The following is a 22,989-nucleotide window of genomic DNA, read 5'->3' on the forward strand; positions in this document are numbered from 1 at the left end:
GGCGCGCGCGCATTCGGGCTCGGTGGCTGCCGGTCTCCACTGCCGCGGCAGTAAGGAGAGAGGGGCGGGGCCCTTCCCTTCGGGGCCCCGCCCCCCTTGGCCCGGCCTTTCTACCGCGCCTGCGCGTTCCCGCCCGGTCTCCATCTTGGAATTGGGAGGAAGAGGGAGAGGGAGACCGGGACGAGACTGGGGCTGTGGTGCGGAGAGAGGCTGAGACGGAGAGGAGGCGAGGGAGAGAGGGCGCGGGGACTGTCAGCAGCGCCTTAGCTACAGTCTTTCAGCTATTCTTGGGAGAGAGAAGGGGAAAGGGAGGAGGCCGGGGCCGGAGTGGGGGCTGTCACCCTCGGACCCCGGCGTGAGAGGGGCCGTGCGGCCGGACGTCCTCGGGGTGGGCTGTAGGTGGCCGAAAACCTGGGGCTCAGGCTCCTGGGTCCCAAATTTCCGGGCTTGGCCCCTTGCTTCTCAGATACCCAGGTATCAGCCCTCCTATTCCAGATATCCGGGACTCGGGTCCCAACGTTTCTAAACCTGGGTCTCTGTTTCATAGAATTCCAAATATCTGGGGTTAATTCCCCAGGCGTTCAAATATCGGATTCAGTCTTACCCTTTTCCAATATACGGGGTTCAGACCCCAAAATCAGAAATCCGGGATTCAGCAACTGTCGCCCTCGAGGAGGGGGAGGACTGGACCGCGAGGTCAGATCAGGTTGTCATCCCCTCCCCTCCACGGGAGGCTTCCCGGGCCCGCCCCTCAGGAAGGGCGAAAGCCGAGGAAGAGGTGGCAAGGGGAAAGGTCTCCTTGCCCCTCTCCCTGCTTGGCAGAGCCGCTGGAGGACCCCAGGCGGAAGCGGAGGCGCTGGGGCACCATAGTGACCCCTCCCAGGTGAGACACGGGGTGCAGGGGCGCGGGTCCCTGTGTCTAGCACTGAGAAGAAAGGGTGCTCCTTACTGAGAAGCTGGGCCTGGGTAGGCCCTCTCCTCAGGATGGGGAAGCCCAACTGAGCCAGGGGTCAGCCTCTGGCTAGCCTTGCCTTCTATTGCCACCTTCTTTCCCTGCCTCTTCCCTTCATTGTGTCTGGTTAGTAGGGGATCTCAGGTGACAGAAGGGTCTCTGATGTCACCGAGGGTCACACCCTAAGGTGCTTGAGCTAATAAGATTGGTTTGCAACCTTCTGTTCTTCCCTCACAGCCACCTCTTCTCCATGATTATACCCTCTTTTTCCTTCCTGCTCTGGGGTGTTGATACCCACGGTGGGTTTATCTGCTTTTTAGTCCTGGTGTGGTTGGGTTTCTCATCCTTGCTAGGAAGTGTGTGTGTATGGGGGGGGCTGACAATATTTTCCTCCAGCTACAGTACCTTCCAACCTCTTGCTGTGATGGTATAATCAAATACATTTGTCAAACGATCTATCTTTTACAAAGTGCTTTTACATCATTCTCTCACGTGACACCCCCCATTTACCCTGTGGTGGCTCTTTTATTGCTGTTTTCCCATTTTACAGTTGAGAACATTGAGGCCCAGAAAGATTGCCAAAGTTACACAGTGGTAGGATCAAGATTTGAACCCAAGTCCTCAATCAAGTCTTGCCCCTGATCCATACCTGTTTCTTGCCATATCTTTTTCTCTGAGTCTGGGCTTTCCCAGTGGTCCATAGAAGGAGTTGGGGTGAGGTTTAATAAGAGTGGGGGTGAGATGAGCTTCCTTTCTAGGAGGGCTATACTCAGAAACTTTTTCTGATGGGAAGGCTGTGGCTCCTGCCTATGCCTCATGAATTTTTCTATCTACTGTGACCTTCATCTTTACCCTGATCCCATACTTTGGCCTGGGTCCCTGAGAGGGCTCTTTCTTCTGACAAATTATAAGCACTATGGTGTCTCTTAACCATTAAAGCTAAGCTGTTAGGGTAGGATGATCCCCCAAAGGATTAAAGCCTGTGGCGACCCTGGAGGCAAAGAAGGAAAAAATCCATATGCTGTGTGTCTGCATAGTGTTCCTAAGTGTGAGATCTCATTAAAATCTCACAACAGCCCCATGCTGTAATCCATTTTACTGAGAAGACCAAGAAATGTAAGGAACTTATTCAAAGCCCCTGTTGCTGTTCGTTGCAGATGGGATGTGTAGTGTAGGGACAGATAGATTTGGGTTTTATCATCTGCGGGATGGAGATAACATTGTCTATTTTAGAAGGTGATTATGATTTAGCTCAGACCTTGGTAATTGCTCAAATGTTTGTTGTTATTGTGAGGAAGGGGACCTGTGTGATGTTTTGCTAATGGCTGGCACCTCTTACGTGTGGCTGGGGCCCTGGGTTGGCATTTTTGGGCCCAGAGCTGGTAAAGAGGTCAGGAAGATTCCTTTGGCAATTGCAAGCACCTGCCTTTGTGTGTGGGTGTGTGGTGCAGGTGAGGGGTGTTTGGCAGAAGGGAGAAATGGGCCTGCTTTGAGCAGCCTGGGAGCTGCTGAGGGCAATCAATCAATCTCCCAGGCTATTCGGAGCCCTCCACACCCTGGGGGCCCACTGAAGAGTCAGGCTCCCTCCTTGCCCTCCAGCTTCCAGTTGGGCTGAGGAGACAAAATTAACAACACAATGGGAAACAATGCATGACAGAATATAATTACATGCTAAAATTGTTAGGTGTTTTTAAGTAGCTAGAACTCTGCCTTGGAAGTCCACCTCTGCTGAAGGCTCCTTTGTGCCTAAATTCTAAGTGCATTAAGCCTCTCCAGGAGCCTGTCCTGGAATCCCTTTCAGGGTCCTGGTTCTGATATCCTGCAGGAACTGTCTATGGGTGTTTGGCTTGGTGCTCTAGGAGCTCTCCCCAAGGACTGGAGTGGTCAGGGGAGGCTTCCTGCAAGAGGGGGGCTCAGCTTGGGGTAATGTGCTGAGCAAGTAATGAGCTTGCAGGCCTGACTGGAGGGGAAGAGGTCCTGTTCTCTGACCTGGGTGGAGACCTTTTTCCTCTCTGTGCCTCAGTGACCTCATCTGGGAAATGGTGATCATTTTTTTTTTTTTTTTTTTTTTTTTTTCTTAAAAGATGACCGGTAAGGGGATCTTAACCCTTGACTTGGTGTTGTCAGCACCATGCTCACCCAATGAGCAAACTGGCCATCCCTATATGGGATCCGAACCTGGGGCCTTGGTGTTATCAGCACCACACTCTCCCGAGTGAGCCACAGGCCGGCCCGGAAATGGTGATCATGATTCTGCCCTGATTGTTTCATAGGGCTGTTATGAAAGCATGGCGGTGGAGGACCAGTTGTGGGCAAGTCACTCAACCTTTCTGAGCCTGTTTTCTCATCTGTAAAATAATAATACTTACCTCTTAAGGTTGTGGTGAGGATTGAATGAGAGATAATACATGTAAGGTGTTTACTATACATGCCCAGTAAATGTTATTTGTACAAATGTTATTCGTACAGTGCAAATGCCCTGTACCTGTGTGTGATGCTTATGCAGTTGGACGGGACAAGTAAGGCAGCCTAGATCACGGAGGCCCTCAAAGCCAGATGCCATTTATATCCCTGTCCTTCCCATTCTAGATCTCCTCCCTGCCAGTGTCCCTAGCCCTTTCTGAGAGTGAGTCTCTTGGCTCCTCTGGGCTAGTACCGACTTCTAACAATGGCCGGATTTCCACTGCCTCCGGCCTGGCTGTTTCCTGTTCTCTTCCAGGGTGTGAGAGGTTGAGGGAAGGAGGGGGCCTCCTCGTCAAGGGGAACAAGAAGGTGCCTGGAATTAGTTGGCGTATGGGACTTGTGGGACAGGACACTTGGGGATCTAGAGCACTGGTTCTATATCTTTGAGAGGAGAAATAGGGGTTATAGGGAAATAGGAACTTGTTGAGGGCTGAGGGGGTTGGTGAGGATGCTTAGCTTCCCAGAGTCTTCCTAGCAATTTTAGGGACTCCAGGGACCCGGCCCCCGTGATCTGGTTGCTAGGGCAACTTCGTTCTTTTGGAGCTTTGATGTTGTTCCTAATCTCCCCCTGCCCTTCCTTGGCAGTGCCTCCCCCTCATCAAAGAACAAGGGGAGGAGAAGGTAGAAACTTGAGGGGCCCCTTCCTCTTCCTGAGGGCCCTGTCCTTGCTCTAAGGGTCCCATCTCCATTCCCCAGGCCAGGCCCCACTCTCAGGGCCCCCGAGGGCCACCATGCCAGCTGGGGGCCGGGCCAGGAGCCTGAAGGACCCCGATGTGGCTGAGCTCTTCTTCAAGGATGACCCGGAAAAGCTCTTCTCTGACCTCCGGGAAATTGGCCATGGCAGCTTTGGAGCCGTGTACTTCGTGAGTTGCATCTTGGGAGGCTGAAGTAGGGGTGGGGACTCTTATTCCGTACCCCTCTGGACTTGCAGCAGCACTTCTACACTGTACCACCCCAGGCTTTCCTGCTCTCTCCTACTGGGCCTGCAGGTCTTCCCACTACTCTGTTCTCATTGGGGTCTTCACCACCTTCTTGTCTGGTTCTCTAGGCCCGGGATGTCCGAAATAGTGAGGTGGTGGCCATTAAGAAGATGTCATACAGTGGGAAGCAATCAAATGAGGTGGGTCAGGCACATAAGACCAGGTTGGGGGGCAGGGGACCCCAGTCTCAAGGTGCAGGCTGGATAACCCCTTCCTACTCTGCCCGCCTCCTAGAAGTGGCAGGACATCATCAAGGAGGTGCGGTTCTTACAGAAGCTCCGGCATCCCAATACCATTCAGTACCGGGGCTGTTACCTGAGAGAGCACACGGCTTGGGTGAGCTGGCCCCCCGACTCTGGCCTGATCTTTACTCCTACTCAGGTCCTCCTCATCCTGGTCTAGTTTCTTAGGTGTACCTTGTTCGGGGTGCCATTGTGGGATCTTGGGAAGGAAGAAGTCTCTCCTGACCACTTTAGTACTCAGACGAACCCATGAGCAGCAGTGTCAGTACAGGAGAGGCTGGCTCAAAGAGTGACACAGACTGTTAGCAGGTGGAAGAGAGCATGGGGGCTGGAGGAGGTGGAGATTGGTGCTTTGGAAGGATTCAGGTGGGAGTGGTGATGAGTGTTTTGGGCTCTTTCTAGGGGAGGCCCTGACTTTAGGGACTCTTCCCCATTCCCTCATTTCTCCAGTTCCCCTTCCTCCCAGTCATTACCGTGGGGGCATTGCCTGAGTGGCAGGTAGGCAAGGAAGCTCTGTTTTGAGTCTCTGCCCAAGGGAGGTGGACCAAGGGGGTTCAGGATCTGCTGATCTCTGACCGTTGACCCTTCCTTAGCTGGTGATGGAGTATTGCCTGGGCTCAGCTTCTGACCTTCTAGAAGGTAAGTGACTCATTGGCCAATAAATGGCAGAAGAGCAGAGAAGCTATAGGGGAAAGGTTAAGGGGAGCTTAATTCCCTTAACCACCCTTGGGCTCCCTCAGTTTGATGTTTTCCCTCATTCCCCAGTGCACAAGAAGCCTCTTCAGGAGGTAGAGATTGCAGCTGTGACCCATGGGGCGCTTCAGGGCTTGGCATATCTTCATTCCCACAACATGATCCATAGGTACAAGCAGCACTGATGATGGCGGGGGTGGGTGTGGGGTGCTCTCTACACCATTCCTCGTTTAGCTGGGCTTCAGTCGTCTTGGAAGCTCTGTGCTAAAGTACCTGCTCAGCCTTCCTAAAACACATGTCTCATCCTTGTACTTCACCTCTGGCAGGGATGTGAAGGCTGGAAACATCCTGCTATCAGAGCCAGGCTTGGTGAAACTGGGGGACTTCGGCTCCGCTTCCATCATGGCACCCGCTAACTCCTTTGTGGGAACCCCATACTGGTGAGTGAGAGTGACAGTGAGTGGAGAGAGCTCCCAGGATGTTGGGAGTCGGAGCTATAGGGTCTGGGCAGATGATTAGTCTCTCTCTCCTGACCATTTTCCCAGGATGGCTCCAGAGGTTATCTTGGCAATGGATGAGGGGCAGTACGATGGCAAAGTGGATGTCTGGTCCTTGGGGATAACCTGTATCGAGCTGGGTAAGGACATCCTCCTCTCTGCTCTCTCATCCTATTTCTGCTCCACTTCTTTCTGTTACCTGTCCCCGTCCCATCCCATCCTCCTAGGGATGGGATCCATATCCGTTTTGACTCTACCCTGGAGCCCTGCTACAGCCAGCTGTCAAATCCTGCCAGTTCCTAAAGATTTGTAGCATTCATCTCTTCCTGTCCACTACCCTAATTTTAAATCTGTTTTGAGTGCCTACTGTGTACTGTGCACTGTTCTTCATTCTGGGGGTATAGCAGTGAATGAGATTCCTGCCCTTATGGAATTTATATTCAAGTTGGGCAAACCAGGCATATTTTCTCTTAGTGTGATGAAACCTGAATGGAGAAGTTGCAGAAGTGGTATAAACAAAACAAGGGACTTGACCTAGTTTAGGGGCTGAGGAAGTCCTCCTTGTAGCAGAGATATTTAAACAAACCCACAAGACAAATAGTAGCTGTTTGAAGGAGGTAGGGAAGCGCATTCCAGACAGAGAAAGCAGGATGTGCAGAAGTCTAGAGAGGTACGAGCAGGCAGGGGAATGGAGACTAGTTTCAGTGTGGAGCACAGCATATGGTGCAAGAGTAGTGAGTGAGAAGGCCAGAGAGTCAGGCCTGAGTGAGTGCACGAGGCCTTAAAGCCATGTCAGGGTTCTCAGCTCTGCCAGCCTACTGTATCGAAACAACTATTTATTGAGATAATGTCTGTAAGGCCTCTAACACAATGCAGCACAAAATACAAGCGTACTTCAAAAAGTTTGTGGAAGAATAGAAATAAAAGATAACACGAATCCTTCTGTGAACGTTTTGAAGGACCTTCATAGTTGCCCAAGAAAGAGTTGCTCTTAGTTGCTCTTATCAACAACCTCCTGCACAGATCTTCTTACCTCCAGTCTCTTCCAGTGGCTCCCCATTACCTTCAAGACTGAAGCCATCCTCATCCTTCCTTACACCAGGCTAAAGGCTCTGCTTCCTAAAAGCTGGCTCTCCTTCACAGGCTTCACCTCCTTCCCCAAGTGTGTAATGAACTTTTCCACTTCCTTGCCTTGGTTTGTATTGTGTCTTCTGCCCAAAGTCAGAGATTTGGACATGACCTGTCCCTCCATTTCCAGTCTTCATTTACCATTTAAGGCCAGAGCCAGGCAGGTGATGAAAATGTATGAAATAAACCAAGTATGAGAAATAGCTAGGTCTGTCCATTTTATTCCTAGTTTTTGGTAGAGACATGGATACAGAGAAATATTTCTGTACTATTGAGAAAACCCATCAAAACTGATATCAAAGACAACTGATCCTCAGAGTCAGAGTGGCAAAGTATAGATAGCTATTCCTTATAAAAAGGTCAGCTATTGGTCAGCTCTAGCCCAGTGTTATGCAGGATGTAGACTGTTTCACCAGATCTCATTTTTGAAGAGAAACTAGACTGATTATTATTTAGTTATTATTTTTAGCAGTTAATAAAAAGAATCACTGTTTAGGCCAAAAACAAACAATGCAAAACATTTGTCTGGGCCTCAAGGGGCTCACGGCTTGCAACTTCAATCTAAGGCCTAATTCCAGTATCCTTTTTTTTTTTTTTTTTTAAAAGATGACCGGTAAGGGGATCTTAACCCTTGACTTGGTGTTGTCAGCACCACACTCACCCAGTGAGCTAACCGGCCATCCCTATATGGGATCCGAACCCGGGGCCTTGGTGTTCTCAACACCGCACTCTCCCGAGTGAGCCACGGGCCGGCCCCGAGTGTCCTTTTTTCCAAAAGACCTTCCCTGAATTCCCTGCACACGGACTTGCTTCAGTGCCCACCACACACCCTCAACTTCCTGGCCATTTACGCCAGTTAACACTTTGAACTTGATGCTACTTGTTTAGTCCTATTTAATCCTCCCTTCTAGACTGGATGTTCCTTGAGAACAGGGCTTATTCTTGTTTTTCTTTGTCTTCCCCATAACACTTACCAAATTTTCTGCTCTCATTTGACACCTAATTATTAATTGGGCTTGATAACTGAATTTGCTTCCTTCTGCCTTCTTTGATGTGTTTTTGTATTTTTTTTTTTTTTTAAATCCCTATTCCACCTGTGTGCCGTGGAGAGGATGGGCATTGCATTTAGAAGAGGGAATTAATTGAGACTCAACAGGATTATGGGAATGGCCCAAGGTCATGCCACAAGGAGGTCAGGGAGCTGGGGTTTCAGCCCAAGTTGTCCAAGTTCCATTCCAGTCTCCTCTGCCCACCTGCCACCTCTCACTTTCTCCCCCTTGACCTTTCTCTGTAGCGGAACGGAAACCGCCACTGTTCAACATGAACGCGATGAGTGCCTTATACCACATTGCACAGAATGAGTCCCCTGTGCTCCAGTCAGGACACTGGTGAGGACTGGGATTCCTGGGACCACGCATCAGGCCAGGGGGTAATGTTGCCTGACTTATGCCCTTCCAACCCTCTCCCATCCTCCTGTGGCTTCCAGGTCTGAGTACTTCCGGAATTTTGTTGACTCTTGTCTTCAGAAAATCCCTCAAGACAGACCAACCTCAGAGGTTCTTCTGAAGGTAAGGGCTCACTGGCCTAGCATTCTCCTGAACTGCAGCTTGTTAGAGCCACAAGATACCCCTCAATGAAATCAGTGGTTCTGAACTCCTCCTCCACCAAGAGCTTCATTTATGAATACCCACCCCCATCCCTAATGCCCAGTGGACTCTGTTTTATAAGATTTTGCCTACCAGACTGCCTTAGTTTATTAAGTAATAATTTATTTTCCCATCTTTTATTAATCAAAGATGTACGTAATTGCCAGCCAGAGCTTCTGGTCAGCGTGCGATAACCAGGATTACCACACTGATCTGATGTAATTCAAGCCAAAAGCCAGTGTAGCCTTATCATGGGTAAATGTATGATTTCCCTTAGGTGTTTTTTGAGTTATCAAAAGTAGAGGGGTCCCATTCCCTGCACAGATTTTTGGGTGCCTAATGAGCCCTAGTTAGAAACTGACTTAGAGGGCCGACCTTGTGGCTCACTCGGGAGAGTGCGGTGCTGGGAGCACAGTGGCGCTCCCGCCGTGGGTTCGGATCCTATATAGGGATGGCCTGTGCGCTCACTGGCTGAGCATGGTGCGGGCGACACCAAGCCAAGGGTTGCGATCCCCTTACCAGTCACAAAAAAAAAAAAAAAAAAGTGACTTAGATTGTCTAGTTTGACCTACATGTTTTGTAATTGTGGGGTACCTTATGAAGCCCAGAGAGACCTTGTGACATGTCCGTGGTCAAATAGCACTTTGGTAGAGGAGCTGGACTAGAGTCCAGATCTCCTGACGTTCTTGCCCGTTAGCAATGCCTGGAGGAACAAGGGACCACCTGGGTAGTAGAGAGAGACTGGGTGGTGGAGAAAATTATTGTGGGAGAAGGGGTTGGGACAAGGCCAGCATCAACCCAGGGTGAGCATGGGCCCAGGGGAGTGCCTCAGGCCACAGAGAATGCTGCGAGCCATGGGTAATGGGGGAGCGGGCAGCAGGCCTCAGTGTTGTCTTCCACCAGCATCGCTTTGTGCTCCGGGAGCGGCCACCCACAGTCATCATGGACCTGATCCAGAGGACCAAGGATGCTGTGCGGGAGCTGGACAACCTGCAGTACCGCAAGATGAAGAAGATCCTGTTCCAAGAGGCACCCAATGGCCCTGGTGCTGAGGCCCCAGAGGAGGAGGAGGTGACCCAGCTCACCCTCCTCCCTTCTTCACCCCCATCCCGTGCTTGCCTCATAGCAGCTGCTTGGCCCCCTTCCCCATCTCTCCTCAAACCCTCTGTCTCCTGTGCCACCTCCAGGCACATGCCCTTGTCCTTCCCCTTCCCTGCCCAACAACCTACGCCCTGTTCACAGGAGGCGGAGCCCTACATGCACCGTGCCGGGACACTGACCAGTCTAGAGAGCAGCCACTCAGTGCCCAGCATGTCCATCAGCGCCTCCAGCCAGAGCAGCTCAGTTAACAGCTTAGCAGATGCCTCGGACAATGAGGAAGAGGAGGAGGAGGAAGAGGAGGAGGAGGAGGAGGAAGAAGGCCCTGAAACCCGGGAGATGGCTATGATGCAGGAGGGGGAGCACACCGTCACCTCCCACAGCTCCATCATCCACCGGCTGCCGGTATGCAGCTCATCTGGTAGGCCTGGCAGACAAGTGGCCAAGCCTAAGTTCTCTTACTCAGGAACCACCTGGGTTCCCTGTTCCTCCCAAGTCTGAATGGGTCTTCTCGGGTAGTGGCCTCTGAGCATTGAGCATCCCTTCTTCCTTTCCTTCCTCTAGGGCTCTGACAACCTGTATGATGACCCCTACCAGCCAGAGATGACCCCAGGCCCTCTCCAGCCACCTGCACCCCCAGCCCCCACCTCCACCACCTCATCTGCTCGTCGCCGGGCCTACTGCCGCAACCGGGACCACTTTGCAACCATCCGTACTGCCTCCCTGGTGAGTACAGCAGTCCTTACTCAAGTCTGCTTGCCATCATTTGTCTGCCTCGTCTGGATGCTCTTGTCTTTCTAAGTCTAGAAGTGATCTCCCTGTGGCCTATATTAAGCCCAGGTTCCACCCTCACTTCCTGTTGCTGTCTTTTGCTTTCTCACCTCGACTTCACCCTCCTCCTCCTCCCCACAGACTGTTTTTTGGTCCTATTGACTGGTCTGGGTGTTCCCAGCTTGACAAACGCATACTCCATTTTCATGGCCTGTCTTAAATAACACCTTCTGGGCTGCCTTCCCAGGCTCCTCTGGCCAGTCAGGAGTTTCCCATCCTGTATACAGGCATGTCCAGCCCTGTGCTGTGGTGCTCCTGCAGGACACTGTGTTCCATGCTTCCATCTACCCTGGAAGGGAGAGGTGAGGCAGCTGGGGCTCAGGGGCAGCTCGCCCAAGGCACTTGCCCAAACACTTCTGATGGTTCTCAAATTCTATAAGCAGGACCATAGTTCTCTCCTAAAATCAGGTCATGGAGTTTGGCAGTCTTTTTTTTTTTTTTTGGGCACCTGGCTGATAGGAGGATCTGAATCCTTGACCTTGGTGTTACAACACCACCCTCTAACCAACTGAGCTAGCTGGCCAGGCAAGTCATGGCAATCTTTTTCTCAGTTCATAGGAAAAAGTGGTTAGAATTTTCATAAAACGTACTTTTTAGATTTCATTCCTGCTTAGCTGTATTTGAGCACCAACAATCCCCTTAGAGGCCACTAGTTAAGTATAGTATGTTCTTATAGCCTCTCTTCAAGTCCTGTGGTGCTTAGTGCCTTGTGGTGCTGTGCAGAGAAGTCTGTGACCAGGGGCTTGGCCACCTGGACTAGCCTGAGAGCCACTGTCACAGCCGGTTGAGAATGGGCCCTGGGATCATACTTCAGGTGAGGACACCCAGGCCTGGTATTCTTGTTATTCCAGCATCTCATGGCCCAGATCCTAGTTCAGTAGCTGCGGTGTGTAATGGACCCTCCGTATTTGCTGAGAGGGAAGGAAGCCAACACTCTTTGGTTTAGAGAATGTTCTAGATAACTTTTTCTTTTTTGGTGGCTGGCCAGTATGGGGATCCAAACCCTTGACCTTGGTGTTACAAGTCTGCGCTCAAACCAACTGAGCTAACTGGCCAGCCCTAGATACTTTTATATATGTATTAATGTTATTTACACAGCCTGCTGTGAGGAGATATCATTTGCCCTATTTAACAGTGAGAGAACTGATGCTTTGAGAAGTTAACTGCTTGATATCACATGGTTAGTACATGGCAGAATTACGATTTGACCCTAGGTCTGTCTGATTCACTCTTTTGGACTAATCTAAATTGTTCCTATTTTTGTGCCAGGCCCTGTGCTTGCCACCTTTTATCATCTCATTCGATCACACTAAACCTGTGAAGTAGATGATATCTCCATTACCTAGTTGAGGAAAGAGGCTCAGTGATGTTATGTGTGGGAAGGTACTAAATGAGAGTGAAACCAGTTAATCTAAAACCCACCTTCTTTCCCCATGGAGCATGAAGACAGTCTGTCTTAGTAGAGTGGGGGCCAGGGCCGAGTCCCACTTCTCATCCTTCCACTGCCCCAGGTCAGCCGTCAGATCCAGGAGCATGAGCAGGACTCAGCACTGCGGGAGCAGCTGAGTGGCTATAAGCGGATGCGACGACAGCACCAGAAGCAGCTGCTGGCCCTGGAGTCGCGGCTGAGGGGTGAACGTGAGGAGCACAGTGCACGGCTACAGCGGGAGCTGGAGGCCCAGCGGGCCGGCTTTGGGGCTGAGGCAGAAAAGCTGGCACGGCGGCACCAGGCCATTGGTGAGAAGGAGACACGAGCTGCCCAGGCCGAGGAGCGCAAGTTCCAGCAGCACATCCTTGGACAGCAGAAGAAGGAGCTGGCTGCCCTACTGGAGGCACAGAAGCGTACCTACAAACTTCGAAAGGAGCAGTTAAAGGAGGTGGGTTGGGCTGCCCCTCTGGGTGGGGCAAATGGCAGGTGAGCGGGTCCTGACCCTGCTCTCCACTGTCCTTGCCAGGAGCTCCAGGAGAATCCCAGCACACCCAAGCGGGAGAAGGCCGAGTGGCTTCTGCGGCAGAAGGAGCAGCTGCAGCAGTGCCAGGCTGAAGAGGAGGCAGGGCTGCTGAGGCGACAGCGCCAGTATTTTGAGCTTCAGTGTCGCCAGTACAAGCGCAAGATGCTGCTGGCTCGTCATAGCCTGGACCAGGACCTGCTGCGAGAGGTAGGCTACCCCACCCTCCCTTCCTCTCCCACACGTTCGTGGGTCCCAGCCCCACCTTTTTCCATTTGTCTCACTGTGTCTTCTTTCCCCTTGCCCTTGTGCTATGGCTCGGCTTCTCTGCAGCACCCCTTTTGCTTCCCATCCTCAATCAGACTCTGGTAGAATTACCTTAGGCCTCTGTTCCCAGGCCAGCCTAGAGCTTGGCTCCCTTACACCCCTCATGGCCTCCTGCCCACTCTTCCCCCAGCTCTCTGTCAAGGAGTCCTGGGTTTCCACTCCCTTGACACCAACAAGGCTCCCTGACTGGCCCCTTCTCCCTTCTACCTCAGGACTTGAACAAGAAACAGACCCAGAAGGACTTGGAGTGTGCGTTGCTGCTGCGACAGCATGAGGCCACACGGGAGCTGGAGCTACGGCAGCTCCAGGCCGTACAGCGCACACGGGCTGAGCTCACCCGCCTGCAGCACCAGACAGAGCTGGGCAACCAGCTGGAGTACAACAAGCGGCGTGAACAGGAGCTGCGGCAGAAGCACGCGGCCCAGGTTCGCCAGCAGCCCAAGAGCCTCAAAGTACGTGCAGGCCCGTGCCCCCTGGGCCTCCCGCTCCCCATTCCTGGGGCTCTGGGACTACCCAGCACAGGCACCCCTAGAGAAGAGCAGTCCTGCTCACCTGGCCAGGAGGCAGTCCTGGACCAAAGAATGCTGGGAGAGGAGGAGGAAGCAGTTCCAGAGAGAAGGATTGTGGGAAAGGAAAGGGCCACCTTGGAGCCAGAGAAGCAGAGGATTTTGGGGAAAGAATCAGTAACCCCTGGTCTCAATCTACAAAAACATAGGAGTCTGGTTGATGAGGAAGTTTGGGGTCCACCTGAGGAGGAGATAGAGGAGCTTAGAGTCCCATGCCTGGCACCCCAGGAGAGGAGCATTGTTGGCCAGGAGGAGGCTGAGGCATGGAGGTTGTGGGAGAAGGAGGACGGGAGCCTTCTGGGTGAGGAGTTTGAGCTTGCCTGGGTCCAGGGCCCAGCACTGACTCCAGTACCTGAGGAGGAGGAGGAAGAGGAGGAGGGGGCTCCAATCGGGACCCCTAGGGATCCTGGAGACGGCTGTCCCTCCCCAGACATCCCTCCTGAACCCCCTCCGACACATCTAAGGCCTGGTCCTTCTAGCCAGCTCCCTGGACTCCTGTCCCATGGTCTCCTGGCTGGCCTCTCCTTTGCAGTAGGGTCCTCCTCTGGCCTCCTGCCCTTACTACTTCTGTTGCTGCTCCCACTGCTGGCGGCCCAGGGTGGAGGTGGCCTGCAGGCAGCACTGCTGGCCCTTGAGGTGGGGCTGGTGGGCCTGGGTGCCTCTTACCTACTTCTTTGTACAGCTCTGCACCTGCCCCCCAGTCTTTTCCTACTCCTGGCCGAGGTCACTGCACTGGGGGCCGTCCTGGGCCTGAGCTGTCGCCGAGGCCTTATGGGTGTGCCTCTGGGCCTTGGGGCCGCCTGGCTCCTAGCTTGGCCAGGCCTGGCCATACCTCTGGTGGCTCTGGCAGCAGGGGGCAAATGGGTGCAGCAGCAGGGCCCACGGATACGCCGGGGCATCTCTCGACTCTGGTTACGGGTTCTGCTGCGCCTGTCACCCATGGCCTTCAGGGCCCTCCAGGGCTGTGGGGCTGTGGGGGACCGGGGCCTGTTTGCACTCTACCCCAAGACCAACAAGGATGGCTTCCGCAGCCGCCTACCTGTCCCTGGGCCCCGGCGGGGTAATCCCTGCACTGCCCAACACCCACTAGCCCTGTTTGCAAGGGTTTGGGCCCTGTGCAAGGGTTGGAACTGGCGACTGGCACGGGCCAGCCAAGGTTTAGCTTCCCACTTGCCCCCCTGGGCCATCCACACACTGGCCAGCTGGGGCCTCCTTCGGGGTGAACGGCCCAGCCGTATTCCCCGGCTGCTACCACGCAGCCAGCGCCGGTTAGGGCCCCCTGCTTCCCGCCAGCCACCGCCAGGGACTGCAGGTGGGCGGAGATCCCGAACCCGCCAGTCCCGGGCCTTGCCTCCCTGGAGGTAACCAACTCCAGCCTTTCCCTGGCCTATATCTACAGCATTGAGCACTTTATGTCCCTTGACTCAGCGAAGTCTCTCCAGTCCTCCATCCTCTCCTCCCTCTCACCCCTCCTTCCTCAGTGTGCATCCCCATCCACCTCCAGACCTCTAGACAGGCAGTCTCCTCCACCATGGAGCCAGAAGTCACACTTTGTGTCCACCTGCCCCTCCCCCCCCTAAGTTATTGCTGTCCCCACTGTGTGTGTGTTCATCCTCACCCTCATTGACTCAGGCCTGGTGCCAAGGGGCGGTGGGTGGGAACAGTCATGTTTTTTTCTCCTCTTTGATTTTGTTTTTCTGTCTCCCTTCCAACCTGTCCCCTTCCCCCCACCAAAAAAAGAAAAAGACAAACACAAATAAAATATCTGAGCGGAACTGTACCTTTGGCCCAGGCTGCCTCTGTCTGCTTTGTCCTGCCGCCTAGCCTCCCGGTACGCCCCCATCTGGACCCTCGGCCTTCAGCTCCATGACCTCTTCACCCGTCTGCGTTATCTCAGCCCCTTTCACTCCTCAGCCTCATCTTCTCTGCCTTCATAGCTTCATTGTACCACGACCACCACCAGCCCTGGGGCTTGGGCCCCGTGGAGCTGCACAGAACTTCCAGGTCCCACCGTTCCCGTTTGTGGGTGCCTTCTCAGAAAGCCATTAGGTTCCAGGTCCTTTGGTCTCATTCCCTGCCTTTTCTCCCAACCCATTCCCTACATGGCTTCCTTCTGTTTGGGAGCAGGATTGCACTTCTGCATCAGGCCTCACCCCAGAGGGTGGGGACTGGGGCTGCAAACCCTCCACATAGAGGGGCTAGGCAGAGAGAGTGGGAGCCATGGAAATGGGATTGGTTGTGGGCTTGGAGTGGGAGCTGAGTGCGTGAGGGCCGGGCTGGAATGTGGTTCTGGTCAGGATGGCAGCTGCTGGCCTGTTGGACTTGTCAGGTCCTTTCTGGCCACCTCCTTTGCCCCTTTCCCATCTGTGGCCCGAAATGGGGCAGCCCCTTCTTATCCATTTCTCGGCTCAGTGCTTCTCCTTCCCTGTCTTCCTCCCTGAGGACCTGGGACTTCCTCCACTGTCCTTAGTTGTGTTGCTTTCTTCTATGGGTGTTTTGTGTGACTTGGTCCTCTCATTCATTCTGTGCATACTCTTATATTTACTCACATGCTTCTCTCTCTAGGTCATATTTTCTCCCTCTTTGCATGGTCAAAGCCTCTTTTGTTTCCTCAGTACCTTAAAGATTCTCCATTCCCTGTCCATGAACTCACAGTTCTTTCTTAACGGGTGTTCCACCCAACTCTGTGAATGTGCTCTCTGAACCTGTCTTGTTTTCTCTGAATCCCTTGCCCATCAAGACCTTCCTGATCTCTCGACACAATCCCATCTTTCCATGTCTGTCTGTATACAGTTCCCCCCGCCCCCTCTGTCTAACATGTTTTCTGTTTCTCTCCCTCTCCCTGTCTCTGCTTCTGTCTCCTCTCCTCTCTCTCTTCTCCCCCTTTCCCCTGGTTGTTCCTCCTCTTCTTCCTCTCCCCTGCCCCCATCTCCCCTTGATCCGTCCGCTGCATAGTCTAAGGAGCTGCAGATCAAGAAGCAGTTCCAGGAGACGTGTAAGATCCAGACTCGGCAGTACAAGGCTCTGCGGGCACACTTGCTGGAGACCACGCCCAAAGCTCAGCACAAGAGCCTCCTTAAAAGGCTCAAGGAAGAACAGACCCGCAAGCTGGCGATCTTGGCTGAGCAGTATGACCAGTCCATCTCAGAGATGCTCAGCTCACAGGCGGTGAGGCCTGGGGTCCAGGGAGGGAGTGCAGTGGAGGTTGGCCTCTGTACTTCCAGCTTATTTATGGGCAGTGGAAGGGGGTGGTGTGGACAGAGCTAGGCTTTTTGTACTTGGGAAACTCAGATCCTCACTGTTAGTATTCTCCGCAGTGGTTTCATTATTTCTCTTACTATCTCCTTAAGGTCTTAAGAAAGCCATCCTGCCTATTTTACCAAGAACCACCAGGGAAAAGAGTGCCTATAATTTTTCCTGAGCCTGAGTTAGTTTAATATGTGACCAGGAAGCAGACCGAAATAAGTGTGGCCCTCAGGCTGATTTACTCAGATTTCTGGAGGATATAGAAGGTTGCTGTTCTGAAACCTGATCACACACAGCACTGGAGTGGGCCACTTCAAATGTGCACGTAGTATAAAGAGTGAAAGTGCCCATTTGAGGCCATTCTCTCACCCAGTCCCACCTCTGAGAGGTTACTCATTAATAATTAACTGTATTTGAGACTTTTTCCAATGTATAGTTGGAAAATTATATAAAATTTTAAAACACAAATGAAATCATACTTTACATACTGTTCTCTAACTTCCTTTTTCCACTTAATATTTCTTGGACATCTTTCCATGTCAGTACACATCTCATGTTTTTTTACAGCATAGAATTTTCCGTGGTATGGCTGTACCATAATTTATTTAACCCATCCCTTATTGGTGGACATTTAGGTTGTTTCCAGTATTTTCGCTTCCGTGAACACCTCGAGCACATGTGCAAGTATACCTGGGGGATAGATTCCTGCAAGTGTAATTGCTGTGCCACAGGGTATGACCATCTTCCATTCTGATAGATGTTGAGACCGCTGCTTCTTGAAACCTTAGGGCCCACACCCACCTGGGGCAGGGGGGGGATGGGGGGTGGGGGAGGAGGTCCCTAAAACTGGTTCTTCTGTTTTCTAGCTGCGGCTTGATGAGACCCAGGAGGCAGAGTTCCAGGCCCTTCGGCAGCAGCTTCAACAGGAGCTGGAGCTACTTAATGCTTACCAGAGCAAGATCAAGATCCGCACAGAGAGTCAACACGAGAGGGAGCTGCGGGAGCTGGAGCAGAGAGTCGCTCTGAGGCGGGCCCTGCTAGAGCAGCGGGTAAGGGGCTCAGCCACCAGGACAGGGTGGGGAGGGCAGGCTCCATGCCCCTGGACTCTCTAACTTCTGTTCTGGGTGCCCCAGGTGGAAGAAGAGCTGCTGGCCCTGCAGACAGGGCGCTCTGAGCGAATCCGGAGTTTGCTCGAGCGGCAGGCCCGTGAGATCGAAGCCTTTGATGCTGAGAGCATGAGGCTGGGCTTCTCCAGTATGGCTCTGGGGGGCATCCCAGCTGAGGCTGCTGCCCAGGGCTATCCCGCTCCCCCCCCTGCTCCTGCCTGGCCCTCCCGTCCTGTTCCCCGTTCAGGGGCACACTGGAGCCACGGCCCTCCTCCACCAGGCATGCCCCCTCCAGCCTGGCGTCAGCCATCTCTGCTGGCCCCCCCAGGTCCTCCCAACTGGCTGGGGCCCCCAACACAGAGTGGAACACCCCGTGGTGGAGCCCTGCTGCTGCTACGAAACAGCCCCCAGCCCCTGCGGCGGGCAGCCTCAGGGGGCAGTGGCAGCGAGAATGTGGTCCCACCTGCTGCCGCAGTGCCCGGGCCTCTAAGCCGTAGCACCAGTGTTGCTTCACACATCCTCAACGGGTCCTCCCACTTCTATTCCTGAAGTACAGGGTGGATGAGCAGATGAGTGGGGCATGGGCGGGTGGAGCCTGGTCCTGGAGGGCAGTATGCTTGAGGCCCACCCACGGGTAGGGAGCAGGATGCTGGCTCAAGCTCCCCTCAGACCTCCTCATCTCATGAGTTTCTTGGGGCTGGCCAGTGGCCCAGGGCCAGCTTGGGCATAGGTGCCTCAAGGCTGACCAGGAGCTCCTGCCTCCCCACCATGGTGCCAGGGTCTCCTTCCACCACTGTCTGGGAAAGGAGGGAGATGTGTGTGTCAAATATTCATCTGGTCCCCTGGGGGAGGGGAAGGGTGGGTCTAGATATATTATATTCAGAGAACTATACTACCCTCGCAGTGGGGCCATGGACTGGGGACCACAGGGCCCCCAGACCTGAGACGTGGGAGAGCAGGCAGGTCTGGGGTCTGAGGTGGGAGAATGGGAGAACGCCTTTCTCAGAAGGAAGGATCAGGATGGAGTCTTGGGGTCAGGATGCCTGGGTCTCTCCATTCCCCTGTTGCTGTCTGACGTCCTGTGCCGTCTTGTCCTTTATCTTTTTTTTTTTTTAATTGGGATCAGGGCTGGGGCGGGGGAACAAGGGAAGGACCTTGGAAGGGGCTGCTCCCAGGCTGGGTGCAGTCACAGGAGCCCCTCTCAGCTATGGCACTGACACAGAGCCCCAGGGCGAGCTTTTAATAAACTGTTGGTTATTCTAACAGACTCCAGGACTCACCCTTTCTGTCAGAGGTGTGTGTGAAGAACTGTTCAGTAGCAAGAGAAAGTATTTTAAAAGAAAATCTGTTGAGCTGTGTAACTAAAAATTTCAGTGAATTTAATGACTTCAGGCATGACTGTGTGCAGGGCTTCAAAGGAAGTCACCAACCTCTTAACCTCTGATTTCTCTGCTTGCCTTTATTTTGGCTTCAAAGATTTTCAAAAGGTTCACTTCAGGCACAGATCCCTGGAAACTCCAAGCTTATGTCTCACTGGCAACCTCAAAAGCAAGAGTTCCAGCAGAATCCTGAAGTGACTTCATTGGTGCAATTGGTAGCCACGGACCTGGAGTGCTCTTGATTGTCAGGTCTAGGTCCTATACCCACCCCTTTAAGGCTGAAAGTCACCCCTGGACTAAGTGGCTGTTTCCAGGAGAGGGAAGGAAGACGAACACCAGCTGTCCCTGAGCCATTTTGTGCTTCACATTCTTAAGGCAAGTTTTCAGATCCTCCTCCCAGCTGGACATTAGGTTATCAGACCCAGCTCAAAGTGGGGTGGTCAGAGGGGCCCACTGGTCAGGTGGAGGAAGGACAGCAGCCTGATACGGCCTGGTGGTTGACTTTGGATGGCAGGGTCTGGAAGCTGGGACGTCTTAGGGGAACTGAGGGAAATTAAAGAGAACCAGACACTGGTGGGGGGTGGGGAGCAGAGTCTACTCTTTAGCTTCCTGGCTCAAAGAACGGGGGGTAAGAGTGGGGGACCAGTTTTGATGAGGTAATTATAAACCTTTATTGAGTCTTAAAAAATAAACCCCTGTAAACACCTGAAACAGAGAACATGAAACAGAAGTCGCATCCTAACACCTTGTGTCCTTGGGGGCGGCAGTCTTCTCTGGAAAAAGCTGCTTCTGCTCTGCAGGGCAGGGAGTGCTATATATGCTTTGTAAAAGTGGAGAGGTCCCTCCTGGAGGCCTAGAGCTCAGTTACTCTCGCCGTCACTGCTGATGATGCCGCGCATGTGTGACCAGTCTGGGGGTGCCGGACGGGGCCTCTCTTCCTCTGAGTCCAGGGTCCGGCGGTATAACTCCCCAGAGGCTGCTTCTCCTAAGGGGTTCCAGGCTGTGCGTCTTCGTGGCCGACCTAGAGGGGGAGGGGGAAATGGGAGATTATTTGTCTGAGAAAACTCAACCCCATCTACTCCTGGGCAGTGAAAAGAAACCCCTTACCCGAACTGCTGATGATGTTGGCAACATCCAAGGAGGCCACCTCAGCCGCCTCCTCCCGCTGCTCCTTCAGGGCCCGACACTTCTCTAAGGAAGGGTTACCTGAGGTAGAACAAGCTAATGATCCCCTTATCCCCAGCAGCCAATGCCCTCTCCTGTACCTCCCCAGCACGTGCCCAGCCTCACCCTTCATGCCCAGGGCTTCTAGCTCTGCCCGGAGGACACTCAGGCGCTCCTTGTGTGAGCGACAGGAGCCCAGCAGTTTCTTGTAGTTTCGATGGGCACCACAGGCCCGAATGTAGCGCTTTAGCCTCATCACAGCTGGGTGGTCCTCTCCGCGACGACCAGAGCCAGCCTAGCAAGGAAAGACAGCAGCTGAGGGCCAGGCCCCTTGGGCTTGAGTCAGGGTCTTCCTCTTCCTTAACAGTGTCTCCAACCCTGTCTTCACCCTCACCTTCCTGCCTTTGGGCTCTGGACTTCCATCTGAGGAGGAAGAGGAGCTTCGTGTCCTGCCTTTCTTGGAACTCTTCTTGGAAGAGCGGTTCTTCCTCTCCCCTTTGGGGCCCTCTCCTGCGTCACTGTCACTCACCTCCCTCTCCAAGTCACTCTCCTCACCATTGATACTGCCCAGTGTGGCTATCTCTCTAGTGCCTTTAGTGGTTAGTTTCCCCTTGCAGGTATCTTCTCCATCCTCGCTGCTTCCACTCTGCCTTCTCCCACTCTCACACTGGGTCCTGTCCTTGCTCTTCCTCTGCACTAAGGGCTCTTCATCTCCCTCACTGCTGTCCCCACTGCCTGCTGCCTCTTTTTCCTTCTCTTCCCCACTGTCCCCTCGGTCTCCCATTAGCCTTCCTGCCTGGCTTTTCTGCTTACAAGCTGACCTTTCCCCTCCATTGCTCCTGGCCCTGGGTTTCCAATCCTCCTCCTCCTCTCTGTTCTCGTTCTTCTTGGCTAAGATCCACTCTTCCTCATTCTCACTCTCCTTTTCACTTTCCTGGTGGCTTTTAGTGCCTTTATTTCCCTCCACCTTCTTTGCTGTTCTCTGGACAGGTTCTTTCTCACTGTCTTTACTTTCTTCTCTGGCCTGCTTCCTACTGGTTGAGGCCTTGCCTGATGCTTGCTTGTTCTTTGTCATGGGTTTCTTCCTAGTCCTGCCCTTGTACTCCTTTCCTTCCTCCTCTTCCTTACTGCTTTCTTTCTTCCAGACCTTACTTGTTCTAACAGAACCCTCGCTGCCCTCCTCCTCCTCCCTGCTTTCCTTCTCTAATCCCATTTTTGCAGTCAAGTCACTCTGCTGTTCTTCATCGCTGCTGTCAAGTGCTTTCTTTGAGGATCGCCTTGGACTCGCCTCCTTGGCCGGGCTGACTTCTGCTGCTGCCATCCCGTTCTTTGCTGGGGGTTCACAGCAATCTGGACTGGAGGCAACAGAGCTGGAATCTGGAATACGAAAAGAGGGTTGGGACAGGTTCCTCCAGTCCCTTCTCCCTCCACTTGGGATATACTATCTCTAACCCTGATCTTACAGAGAGAGGGAAGGGCAGCAGGAAACACATTTATCAGACCACCCCGTTCCTGGTTCCTGACTCACTGGCCTCGCCCCTCATCTAATATCTTGGGACACAGCACATGCACAATAAATACTTTTTGAATGAACAAAAGATTCATCCATTTTGCTCCATCTGCAAAGGAGTAACTAACCTGACTCCGAATTGAAGCGGAACCTTTTCGTCTCTGGATCACTGCAGGGGGTGGGAGGCCTCTTCGCCTTCTTAATAAGGTCTATCTTCTCTTCCCTGGTACCGGCTTCATCCACCTGTGCACGGACCAGGAGAGCAAAACAGTACCAAGATTGTGTTCTGCCCCACCCCCTTTCAGGTCCCGCCTCCTCGACCCAAAGCCCCGCCTCTCGTGGCCCAGGCTCATGCCCACACCTGCATCTTCAGCAGCTCCTCCTCCACCAGCCGCTTCAGCGCCTGCTTCTCCTCGGGTTCCAGGTGGTCGCGGCCCAGGTGCGCCAAGAACCTCCGCCGCACGATGGAGTGCGTGAGAGTACTGCGGAGACATGTGGTCAAGACGGAGTTCCGGCCCACCCCTTCCCTTTCCAACCCCAGCTCCAACCCCCTGTGCACCTGAGGTCCGGACAGCCTCGGAAGAAGCTACGGGTGAACTCCTGCATCTCGTTCTCCCGCGCCATTTTGCTCCACCCGGGATTGGCGGCTCCCTCCTTTTCTTCCTTCTCGGCCTCCGTCAGCACGGTTGACAGCAGCTTGCGCACGCGCAGTGTTGTGGCACCGGGAGGCGAGGGACCGTTTGTACTTTGGTCGCGGGCCTCCTGAACTGAGAACTTTGCCAAACAAAACTTTCTTAACCCGGGCAGTTGGAGGGTCTCGCGGCTCCAACCCTTCCTTAGAACAAATCATTTTTAAAGTTTTCGTTAGAAACTGATTTGGCGCCACAACCTTTGGGTGTAACGTAATAAACCCGCGACGCTACCTTCCTCCGTGGTCACGGGCACCAGCTAGTCCGCTGATACTTCGAAAGGCAGAAGAAAAAGGGCATCCTCGCCAGGAGACGAGGAATCTCTGGGGAAATCTTTTTGTAGCTTGAAATCTCGAAGCACATTAAGAATCAGAAACGGCGCCCACCGGCGCCCGCCATCTTTGTGACGTCATCGCGTCAACGTCACGCCCCCTTCGCGCAGCCCCTCCCAGCCTCGTTCCTTTCGCGGCATTCCCTAGGAGGGCGGCCCGTGGTTACGCTCCCTGGGCGCGCGGTACGCCGG

General features: G+C 53.4%; 2 protein-coding genes across 7 annotated transcripts; one reads left to right on the plus strand and one right to left on the minus strand.

The window, feature by feature from the left end:
- Positions 1-162: 162 nt before the first annotated feature.
- On the plus strand, positions 163-18,972 carry TAOK2 (TAO kinase 2). 4 transcript variants are annotated; one of them, XM_063099287.1, is made up of 19 exons: positions 163-883; positions 4,112-4,278; positions 4,464-4,535; positions 4,630-4,731; positions 5,231-5,276; positions 5,403-5,499; positions 5,657-5,770; positions 5,876-5,967; positions 8,250-8,343; positions 8,442-8,523; positions 9,505-9,672; positions 9,844-10,104; positions 10,264-10,425; positions 12,042-12,407; positions 12,486-12,689; positions 13,019-13,258; positions 16,328-16,540; positions 17,485-17,667; positions 17,752-18,972. In XM_063099287.1, exons 2-19 carry the CDS (start codon positions 4,147-4,149, stop codon positions 18,271-18,273), a joined length of 3,150 nt encoding a protein of 1,049 aa, XP_062955357.1. In that variant the 5' UTR covers positions 163-883; positions 4,112-4,146; the 3' UTR covers positions 18,274-18,972. The 4 variants fall into 4 exon arrangements, with proteins under 4 accessions (XP_062955357.1, XP_062955358.1, XP_062955355.1 ...); XM_063099288.1 differs by lacking the exon at positions 16,328-16,540; XM_063099285.1 differs by lacking the exons at positions 16,328-16,540; positions 17,485-17,667; positions 17,752-18,972 and having other exon boundaries at positions 13,019-15,205.
- A 777-nt stretch (positions 18,973-19,749) lies between these two features.
- Positions 19,750-22,887, minus strand: HIRIP3 (HIRA interacting protein 3). Of its 3 annotated transcripts, none has more exons than XM_063099343.1 (8): positions 22,701-22,887; positions 22,337-22,551; positions 22,139-22,259; positions 21,906-22,020; positions 20,662-21,644; positions 20,394-20,562; positions 20,211-20,309; positions 19,750-20,124 (listed from the first exon to the last, which is right to left on the minus strand). In XM_063099343.1, exons 2-8 carry the CDS (start codon positions 22,399-22,401, stop codon positions 19,964-19,966), a joined length of 1,713 nt encoding a protein of 570 aa, XP_062955413.1. In that variant the 5' UTR covers positions 22,402-22,551; positions 22,701-22,887; the 3' UTR covers positions 19,750-19,963. The 3 variants fall into 3 exon arrangements, with proteins under 3 accessions (XP_062955413.1, XP_062955412.1, XP_062955411.1); XM_063099342.1 differs by having other exon boundaries at positions 22,337-22,608; XM_063099341.1 differs by having other exon boundaries at positions 22,337-22,612.
- Between the last annotated feature and the right edge of the window lie 102 nt (positions 22,888-22,989).

The sequence above is a fragment of the Cynocephalus volans genome, chromosome 6 (assembly GCF_027409185.1).
Source record: "Cynocephalus volans isolate mCynVol1 chromosome 6, mCynVol1.pri, whole genome shotgun sequence".
Classification (NCBI taxonomy): Eukaryota; Metazoa; Chordata; class Mammalia; order Dermoptera; family Cynocephalidae; genus Cynocephalus; species Cynocephalus volans.